This window comes from Acyrthosiphon pisum, chromosome A3 (assembly GCF_005508785.2).
Source record: "Acyrthosiphon pisum isolate AL4f chromosome A3, pea_aphid_22Mar2018_4r6ur, whole genome shotgun sequence".
In the NCBI taxonomy this organism is placed as follows: Eukaryota; Metazoa; Arthropoda; class Insecta; order Hemiptera; family Aphididae; genus Acyrthosiphon; species Acyrthosiphon pisum.
Genome location: NC_042496.1, coordinates 22,421,649 through 22,433,265, shown reverse-complemented (window position 1 = coordinate 22,433,265; position 11,617 = coordinate 22,421,649). Strand labels below are relative to the sequence as shown.

At 31.5% G+C, this 11,617-nt stretch overlaps 1 protein-coding gene across 2 annotated transcripts in view; it reads right to left on the bottom strand.

The window, feature by feature from the left end:
- Positions 1-979: 979 nt before the first annotated feature.
- LOC100161716 (tachykinin-like peptides receptor 99D) overlaps positions 980-11,617 on the bottom strand; it is a 272,402-nt gene continuing 261,764 nt past the window's right edge. Inside the window, exon 8 of one of the 2 annotated variants that reach the window (XM_029491303.1) lies at positions 980-4,614. In XM_029491303.1, coding sequence (XP_029347163.1) covers positions 4,194-4,614 — 421 coding nt within the window. In that variant the 3' untranslated portion in view covers positions 980-4,193. The remainder of the gene's footprint in view (positions 4,615-11,617) is intronic. The other variant, XM_029491304.1, reaches the window with a different exon arrangement.

The window sequence follows — 11,617 nt, the reverse complement described above, 5'->3', positions numbered from 1 at the left end:
TTGCGAAACATAAAAAAAATTCAAGGGTCAATCACAACATTGGAAATTTCTCATTCGTTTGTCTGTATAAAATTAAGTTAATGGTGTTTAATATTATTAACTATTATAATATTTTAACAGATATTGATGAATACCAGTATCTTGCAACAATGGTTTGAAATTTAATCATATTATTGACTTGTAAGTTGGTAAGTTGGTAATTTTATGGTAAATAAAGTAAAGCTTTAAAAGTTCTTAGTTTCGTTACGAGATTTTCGATGAATTTTAAACAGCAATCTGCTGCAATGACGCTACATTGTGCATTATAGTAGGGACGCAGTGGCGTAGCTAGGATTTTTCTATGGTGGGTGGGATGGCTGGTTCAAGGCTGATGATGTGCTTACACAGAGTTGGTTTAATTAGGATCTCTCATAAGTTTAGCGTACCGATGCCGAGATTTTATTTTAGGTTTCGGTTCTTGTACAGCTATACAAATTTGTATTTGAAGTAACTTCCATATACCTACCGTAGAAATAATTTTTTTATTTTCTTAAAATTTCGAGAGAAGACCTATTTTGTTATTAAGTAAAATAGAATAAATTACATAATTTACTCACCCACATTTAGTTCCCCAGTGTAATACCCGTCAGGTCCCTTATTCCTACACGTAGATTGACTATTCATAGGCGCAAAATGTGGGGGGATTGGGGGTGCTAAGCCCCCCAAACTTAGCCGTAGTCCCCCCAAAACCTAGGATATATAATTTTAATATGCCATATTTCAATGGTCTGCTTGCCATTAATATATTCAGCCCAAGTCCAAAGTTGAAATTGCGCCAATGTGACTATTAATATTTATAGTAATATGGACCTTGCTTCTTTTGCTGTTTAATTATTTGATTATATGTTATATAAAATATATTATATCATTACCGATTTGTTAATTATAAGTGAGAAATGAAAACATATTTTCAATGGGTCATGCCCATTTGTTTTATTAAAATTAAAATAAAAAGTTGTTACACAAAAAAATTGAATTTTAATATCATAATCTGTGTTTAGGGGTTACAATGTAATGATTTGTGTTTTATTTTGTTTTAGTTATTGTTATTTTTTTATGTATTTTTTTGAGTGAGAAGTTGAATTTTTTTCTCATACATTTTATCATGTACTATTTTTCATAGTCTTATATATTTTTATTTATGTACCTAGCTTTCATTTATGATAGTTCCATGTAAACTTACAGATGATTGAAATAAAATGTTTACGTTAAGTATAAGATACATAAATACATAATGATTATAAATCAATAAGATATTCTGAAAGTAAAATACATCAATGAGAGGTCGCTATATATATTTTAATGTTATATATAAGATAGTGATGGGTCTTATATTGTTGCAGGACCGCTAATTTTGTTTAAAACTGTAGAAAGGATTTACGTAACCTAATTATGTATTATTATTTATTATGTATTTATTATTTATGTACAATTTCGATGAAAAATTATATGAAAATTGGTTATTTGGTTATTTTTACGAATTAAAAAAATGTTTTCACATATTATGTTCAGATTATAAATCTATGCATGGTGGACTCAAATACATCCAAAAAGTCACACATAAGATATAATGAACATGTGCACATATGTACACATATTAAACGGCATAATTTATAGTTATGAATTATGCAAAAATTCAAATGGTGATTGTATACGGATAGTGCTTTTAATTTAATAAAATACAATAAACCACAATAAAAATTGGTAAGAAAATACAATTAAATTATTATTGATATTGATCGCTGTAAGGCGGATCTCAAATTAGACTAATTTTTGTGCTAGAATAACAAGAGTACATTGTAGTGTCGTCTGTCCACCGTAAGACCAGTACCTCACCTGTGTTAATATTTTGATAATAATAACGGCTGTGGAATGAACTACGATTTTGGTATAACAGTATGGCGCGAGTGAAATAACATAAGTAGTCGATTCAGTTAAGAAAAATTGACGAAAATGATATTGTTAGATAGTCGAGTTGTATTGATTTTTCCACATTTAGATTTTGATAGGCAAGTCGAAAACGTAAAAACGTCATCGCGTAACAAAGTGTAAAAAAGTAACAAACGAAATCATTTTGTCCAATTATTGGACACGATTGATAGATAGATTTAACAGGTTAGGGTAATACATTGAACCCAGTGACATTTCGTGTATAAACGGAACGTGATTTCCTAAAAGCACTATATTGCGAAACGGCCAAGTCTTATCGAACGAACGAGGAATTAGCCGTGAAACGAGGACTTTGAATGCGTTTACACAGCATCAACGACTCGCACGGAGGGTTTGTGTAATGGATTAAAATCACACGTAATCCTTATATACGGACGCGCACGTAGGTACATATTATTAAATTATAAGCGGTATTCGTAGGAGGAGCGGTGGTGGTTTTGGTGTCGGTGGCGGTGGTGGTGGTTACGGTGGCGGTGGCGGTGGTTAGGGTGTTTTATAAGCTTCTCTTGCAGCTAGTTGCCCGAAAAAAGAAAAAGAAAATAAATGTTTAAATTACCGTTATTCAACGTTGGGCGCTAGAATCGAAGATTTCGTTTAATTACCGTACTCCTATAATATGTAAACCTGCAGTATATTGTTATTTAATTTAAATTGTTAGGTTTATGCAATAATGTTGCTTAAGTACATGGGTAGTAATGATTTTTACCATGGTATGAATAAATGGGTTTTTGTACGTTCAAGAAGAGACCCTTCACTTAATGCCGTTGATTTGATTTTGGTTTTTTGAATAGTAATATTGTTGAATCATTAAAAAATTTAAAAAATAAGTATGAAAGTAATAATTTGTTATCAAAAACATTTTTAACTATTATTTTTTCATTAATTATTCATTATTTAACTGGTAGGGAATTGTTTATTCTGTTTTTGTTTTGAACTTTGAACAGTATTAAATCACAATGGTAAACTAAATTTAATTCGATCAATGTTAAAGAGTTATTTGTTTTACTTAAAAAGAAATATATTATCGAGGTTGGATTTGATAAAAGAGATTTAACTTAAAATATTTGCAGTAAACTCTATTAAGTATTTTCTGTTTGGTATACCTCCCTTAGTCTGTCATAGTATGATTAAGATATTCAAGTAATTTAGTGTTTAAAAACTCACAATAGTACTATAACCGACTCACTGTGAATGAAAACTGTTTCTCCAAATTATGGTACGAAAAAGATAAATTATTTATATTGAAGATATTATATTTTTACTAAAAATTTGTCCATATACATAGTCAATTCGTGTGCCACATAAATTGACTATCCGTACTGGAAATTATGTTGTATAGAGTTATTCAAGTGGGGAAAAATATCACAATACGAGTAAATCTCAATAAAGTATAATGTAGGAATCGAATATTTGAATCGATTTAAACTATACCGAATTGGATAATGTAAACATCTTGTTTAATAGTTCCGCGTTAGTTGTGATTAATTTTTGAAACATTTAAATAATAGTACGTACCGATATTTATTTTATTATCAAAATTGCATGAGCATATCTGCATATGAACTACCGATATTCATGTTTGGAATGATTGGAATCGCCTTTTCAGAATGGTGGTTGAGACAAGCGTATATACTAAACATGTTATTTTCTTAAGGTTTTATTTTTGGCCATAAATGGTGCATGCTCGTGGAAAAGACAGTTTCTAATATTCTAGTGCTATTCGCATACATAATGTACTGAAGTGCGAACAAGATATTGTACATTTTATAATAATATGATAAAATTGGGTGTGTCAGGTGCCCGAGCGTCTTTCTTCGTGTTTGGTCTTTTGTATTAGTGACCTCAAAACACGCTCAATGCCTGCGGAAATTCTGTTTAAAACTTGTCTAATATAGACCTCAAACACTAGTTAACTACATTGATAAATTTATTTGATTTTTACCGGAGGGATTTTGTTTGAGGATGATTTTATGGACGATCAGATTCGGGTGGTCGTAAGTCACTGTTTCTCTCTCAAATGGTTTGGAATTTGGTACACTGATATTCCACAAACGAGCTCGGAGTGCGCACGAATACACACACACGCACACACGTATACTGCACTTAAATTTGATTTATGAAATACGATAACTGTATTCGCAAAGTATTATCCAAGTGGTACTTAGAGACCTTGCATTATCTCCCACGAATCTATAGTGGATCTATCAAGTGGTGGCAGCGGACAGAGTGACCAGCCCAGTCGTTAAATCCAAATCTGCTGTTTTGCAGCATTCCTCGGAGTAGTAACATCGGTCGCCGACGACCGACGGTGACGGAGATCGCGGTCCCCGTCGTCCTTTTGCGACGGTTGTCGTCAGGATGCGGAGCTTGCATTTTTTCCTAGACCGGTCTTCTGGCTGCCTTCTCCGCAGTTGATGTTGCTGTTTTTGCTGTAGGTCGATGTACTCGCCATGACAATCGATTCCCCCGCCACCGTTCCCGTGTTGCTGAAACTGGTGCTGCTCATCTCGCCAACGCTGCTGTCGATGCCGTGTTTTTTCGCCTGCCTCCAATGAGCGGTCGGCACCTTCAAGTGACCTCTCCCGTTGTCGGCGCACAGGTGGTTCAAGGGTATGCAAACGGTGCCTGAAAAAAAATAAAAACACAAACACGAATAGATACGTCTACATATTACAATAATGTGCATCGATAATAACGAGTGAAGTTTAAAAAAAAAAAAAACATAACGATCAAAAACAGGGAACCTCTGATATCACTGCAGCTGTTGGTTTGGTGTTAGGTGTAATATTATAATGTTTTAGTTTTAGACATCAAAGTCCCACCATATTTTATTTGTATAGACGCTGGGGATCATATTATATAGATTGAATTAGAATATGAACACGTCAGGTTGATGTTTCATCATTGTAGTTGGCCGGGCACTCCCATGGTTTTGTTTATTATTTTTTATGTCTGGTTGCTATACTGGAAAAGTAGTGAATGTTTTTTATGTAAAACATTTGTTTTTCTTTATTGTTTTTTTCTCACACAAACGCAGATTTTTCGCAATGCTGTGCTGTGCCACAGAATAGCAATACCATAGTCATAAACAGTCTGCGAAGCACTCGGTATACCTGCAGACGCGATTAAACGTTTCACCCGGTGAATCCGAGGTTTATGACCAAAGCGTTGGTATAAAACGCTGTATAATATATACAAACGAGCATGCAAAATTTCCGTTGGGAATGCGAGTGGAGCTTAACAGCCGGAAGTAAATTGTCAAGCCACTTTTTAGTCATGAGTTCTTTAAAGAAAAAAAAACATGGCCATCTGCAACCGTCGCAATAAAATATAAATATTATTATGTACCTGTTACCTGGGGCAAATATGAAAAATCTAATCTGATTTATGGTTAAAAAAATCTCTACCCTCCTCCATGCTCGACTATTTCGCGTTTAGCCCAGTTATATACAAACACGCAGGTTTGGTTAGATTAGGGTATGCACGATGCTGTGTTTCCACATTTATTTTCCAAAACAATTATAGTAATTTGTGCAATATAATCGGTGTAAATATTTTTGCACATCTATATATAATATAATCATCTATATATTTTTATACCATTAGTAATACATTAGTAATAGATACACTACGCATAGATTTATATCGGCTCACTCGACATAAAGACGATAATATAGGTACACCTCTGTACCTATATTATAATACAATATAGAAGAAACTTCTATCCATTTCTTCCACGTTCCACATTATATAATAACAAAATGAACGTATGCCACCACTATCAATCGATAAGAATGTTAAGAATGTGTTGTGTATACGAAATTTTTTTGCCGTAAAAACGGTGAAAACCAAATTCAATTTGGGAAGCATATATAAAAATATGTTACGCTATTATTTTGGGAATACATGGCTTCTGGTTATAATATATGATAGGTTAAAATAATGTAATTTTTTAAAGAGGCTATTTTGAATGAAAAATCTTAAAAAAGGGACTTAGTACTAGGTAATCAGATACTGTATAATGCGTATAATATGTACTGTAATTAAAATTTTTGAAAAACGTTAAAATATAAAAATATGTTCTCTATATACAGTGCTTAATAAATCAATAAAAAAAAAACTAAATCGTATTCAGCATTTAATATAATATTATATATATATATGTACTGGCGCACTGCTATACAGACTGCAGCTGTTGTAGTCGGAGTTACATTTTATTTTCATGTGCAACCGCGTAAATTCCGTCAAAGGCGCAGTAAGAGCGAGAGATTATAGCGGGAAAACAAAACAATACACTGCGAAATAAAAATACGCGGCATCCCTATATAATGTATATATATATATATTGGACATTGAGTAAGAATGTTTTGAGTCAGTAGGTATATATATATATATATATATATAAGCTTAAGACCACCGCCATCTTAACACGGTAAGCTTGGATAATGGTCGACATTTATAAGGGTTAAGCTTACTTTTTACGGATTCAAACTTGGACGGAGCAGCGTTGTTTTAGGATATTATACACACGTTGGCGATCGAATACATTACGACATTATAATATTATTATATCCAATCCTACAACATTGAACAATTTTCAAAAAAAGTACGTTTATATTGTTTTCGAATTGCCGAGTTTTATTCGTATATTTAACTGTCTTAAATTGTGGTGAAATACAGCTTTTTTTTTATCAGAATATTAGTTTATTTTTTTGGTTATAGTGGATCTCAGGTTTCAAACTTTTTTTTTAATATTTATAGTTTTAGAGTACTCGGTATATCGTAGCCAAGTTCTGTTATAGGTATATTATAAATTATGAATTATAATAAGTTATAAATTATTCGAGTGATCTAATATTATATAAAAATCTCGTGTCACGGTGTTTGTGGTCGCACTCCTCTGTAACGGCTAGACGGATTTTAATGAAATTTTTTTTGTATATTTGGCAGGTATGAGAATAGTTCGTAAAGTATTTTTCACCCTCCCACCACGAACCCGGGGAGGGGCTCAAACTGGGATTTTGAGATTTACGGTGGACATTTTTGTTTATAAACGGTTGCTATTGGTTTTGGTTATAGGAGAAATAATTAGTATAAATTATTAGTATTTATTATTTGGTTTCCATTGGTTAATCGGGAAGATTAGGTGCTAGCATACATCAAATTTGAAATTTTCGCACATTGCCTGATATGCTGTCACACATTGTCCGCGATCCTACGTACAATCGAATTGCCTACCACGAAGGCTGAACTGCACCCAAAAGGAATTGAACAATCACAATTTTTTTTTAAGTTGTAATTTTTTACGGCCAACGAAGTGCGGGTTACCAGCTAGTATAGTATAAATTACTATTAAGTGTTACATTATTATATACGATAATCATTCAATCGGATCAACTCACATTTAAGTGGTTGTAGATTAAAAATGCAATTTTTACTAAAAATATGTTATTTTTTGGTTTACAGAAGTAAAAGAAGGTACTTAGTCCCCTGTAGCTAAAATACTGATTTACAAACGACATTTTAAATAGCTCCTCTCATTTTAGGCATTCAAGCAGAATATTTATCTTATCATTTTGATGCATAAATATTGACCCCATAGCTTATTATATTATACATTTAAATAATTTAAACTTCAGATAAGAGGAGTTTGGTGGCAGAGAATTTATTGTATACTTTTACTATAAATAATAAACAATAATATTAAATCAATATATTCGATGTTTACACAACATTTTTCGCTCCAAACATAGTAGCATAAAAGATTAAAAATAGTTGAACATTTTTAGTTTTGTCAAAATAAGTTAGCTACAATAAGATAAGAACGTCAAATATAAAATTTGTTTAACGCAGATAATTTTATTGTGAAATTCAGTGTCGAACATGAAACTCTTGAAGTCAATTTGTTATTATAACAGTCTTGCGACAACATTCGCCCGATATATGGCAAAAATGACACGGTAGAAAAAAAATGGTCATATATTATACTTCAATAATAAGTACCTACAAGTACTAACTAACCAATAGATAATATAGACATACAATTATATTATACAATAATTCAATATATTATTTTAATACCTATATTGTTTTATCACGAGCTTTTATTTCAATTAAAAATCTGTAGTCGGTAGAACTAGCAATGTTTCGATTAAAAAAAAAAAAACTAATTCTAGGTGAACCGCTGAACAATAAAAATCAAACATTTTAGTATTTTACTTCCCATTAAAAAATAAAGAAAAAAATGTAATAATACGTGTTGAAGTGTGAATTATTTAAATTATTATATTATAATAGTATATACTAGTTGCATGAGTTTAGAATTGTCTTGGTTCTAACTTTTTGCACACTTGAGATTAACTGTAAAATAAAATTGCATTAATTGAACAACGTCGTTCGGCCTCGTTTAAGACTACTATTCTTATAGTACACTGTATACGTATAAAAAACTATTTGAAAGGATGCCAACCCAATGTTTATATGTATAAGTATAAACTAATTCAACATGACGTGTAGGTTTGTTATCTTCGTTTCTCACTCACATACAAAACTGAATATAGCGGTAATAAACGATCGGTGAGTTATCTTTGAACTATAACTTAAATTAATAAGAAAAAGCGTGCAACGCTTCTCATCACTGGCATCAAGCTTAGGTACTGAATTATATTTGAAACTCTTTTCTGAACGGAAATAAGAACAATCAAAAAAACTACCGACATTTAGCTTATAAACTGAGTTGCGCTTTTTAGTTGCGCCTCACTTTTGCAATATTTAGGAAGTTATCTCAAAAACTACCGTCAAGTTTGAAAAATTACCTCTTTTACAATAATAGTAAATGATATAATAATATTATACTAAATTTTATAAATTGAATTTCTCGTCGGGAGTTTTTTTTTTATACAAACGAAGAATTATTCTTGTTTAGCACGGGTTTGTTATTATTATTGTTATAGGTAGTCATTAGTTGCGGTTTTCCAGTTCTGAATGTCCGATTAAATGATAAATTATACGAACTACGCCACGGGCAGGGACTAAATAAACTTTACGTTCCCACATATTTCATATTTCACAGACAAACAAATAACAACAATGCAATATTTTTTAAAGAATCTGGGTGATTATAAATTTATTTTACTCTTCCGCATCTGTCACTGCAGCTTACGAATATTAATACAGTCATTGTCGCCTCGTCGGCGAACAAACTTTTCCATGGATAAAATAATAATTCTGATGCTGACTGCTGAGTAACCGAAAACCTCGTTCCTGGTAGATGTAATTAAATCATTTCCGGAGATAGCCGTGGCTCATTTGAAATAAAAAATAACATAAAGGGTAAAAAAAAAAACTAACGTCTGTTATCACACGACATATGGTGATCGTTGATCAAATTTTAATAAATGGACAGTTTATTTGTACCGGTGCGTAGTTGTTTTGATAATAATCCACGTAATCCAATGTAAAATGCGACATTTTATCCTATAAGTACCGCGTATTACACACCACAGGTACATAATACCGTCACTCATCAGTGCCCCTCTCACCACATACACGGTAATCAGTATATAGGTACATCATACCGAGGGCGTTTGAGGTTGCCACGCTTCAAATCAAACGTTGGATTAAAGAAAAAAAAGAAAAAATGTATTGGTTCATATTACAATGGTTATACGACTCTGGAGAAGGCTGTCGTCGGCACGAGCTCTCCAAATCTCAAATATAGGTCATATTACATAATATTATTCTCGGGGTGTAATACGAACGAACGGTAGAGAAAAAAACGACCAACCGTCAAAGAAAAATATTATGTCGAAACACAATCATGTGCCGGGCATTTGTCAGCTGGAAGCAAACGTGTCGGAGAGAATGAATATAAGATCGAGCACTGAATTATTCTCAAGACAATCCTTGGTAGATAATAGGATCATCAACAGTTGTACCACCGTGTATATAATAATACGTTTGCTCCGCTGCTGAACATAAACTAATCGAAACCGACTTAAATAGAAGTTATTTTGATACGGAGTCGTCGGGACGCGCGTAGTGACGATCAGAAAATTCTTGAAAAATAATCGAAACTTAAAAACGTAAACACAACATGACACCCAATAATATTCTACCCACGTGATTATATACAGTAGCTGCGCATACAATAACCGTATGATAATAATACTATTATGTTCTATTCGGAAACTTTTAGAATTGACAACGCTATTGTGTTTTTTATTTCGTTTATTTGGCTTTTTCGGTATTTTATCGTTTCCACTTTTTCGACTGATTATTACTATATACCGGGTAACGTTCGTAATATTACTATATTTCGAAATTAATTGTCGTTTCTAAGTCATTCCAATTGTATAATTTTTTTCTATGCCTTTTGTTATTTGTGAAGTGTCAAAGTGCGGTCTAAAGTTTTGGATCTGAAAGTGTATAATATATTACCTACCTATATATCCTATAACACCTAGCTCAAATTGAGGTGACAATATTGACGTTTGCTTGCACGTGTAATTGTTTGCCACCCGGGTAAACTGTGAAACTATAATTTAAATTCAAGATTTTGCCTTAAGACTAGAAATCGGAAAACAAAAAAAAAAACAAATATTTTATAAACATTTTGATTTATCATTTAAGTAAAAAAATTGTATTATAACTTGTAATGAATATGACGTCGATATGATGTATCCGATTTGACTACTTATAAATCTAGTTTCTTTTTTGCCAACAGCTTAACAGCTTAATTACTTTTAGAAAACCTAATTATTTTACTCATAATTCATTGCATTTTCACTTTGAGGGACTTCAATAAAATGACTAGGATCGAGAAAACTGTGTCAAAAGTTATTAATTTTGTCATTAAAATAAATTATATAGTAAAACATATACTTATATATTGTAAAATAGACTTGAAGTTATTTTATTAAGATTTTTATCTGCTTCGAAATACTTATATCATTGTAGTTTTAAAAATTATTAAGGGTTTTTAATTATTATTTTGAAAACATTAATAGGTATAAATAAATAAAATTAAATAAACAGTTAAATTTTAAGGAGATAACCAGATAATTTGTGCTGATTTACTTTATTCATCTAAACTTTTAAGCAATAATTTTTAACGTGGTATATAATGAGTTACCCGGGTATTAGTTATTTACACATCATTATTTTCTAAAAGAATATTTAGATTTCGTAGATATTTTCAGGTTAGAAAGGTGTAAAAAAAAAATAACAAAAAAATAAATACTGACTGAGAGACATGTGTTGTACGTTGAGAATTCACCCGTTATACATAGTAGTAGGTATGTATACTAAGTAAGATATGATATAGAAAGTCATACGGTTTTTATTAATAATATAATAAACGTCACAAAATTGAATTTTGAATTCGTTTCAGAAAATCGTTCTTATTGTCTTCGATAATAAGATAATTAAATTTTAAAATGATATATTATTAAATAATATCTTCTTTATCTTCCCGGAAATGAAAATTACCAGGATACGGTAACTTGATGACTATTACTTCGTATATTATATTATCGAAACGAATAGTTTTTTTGTGAAAGCCGAAATTAACACACCGTTTACGTCATAAAAATTCCATGTATAATATATTACGTGAATTACTGTTCCC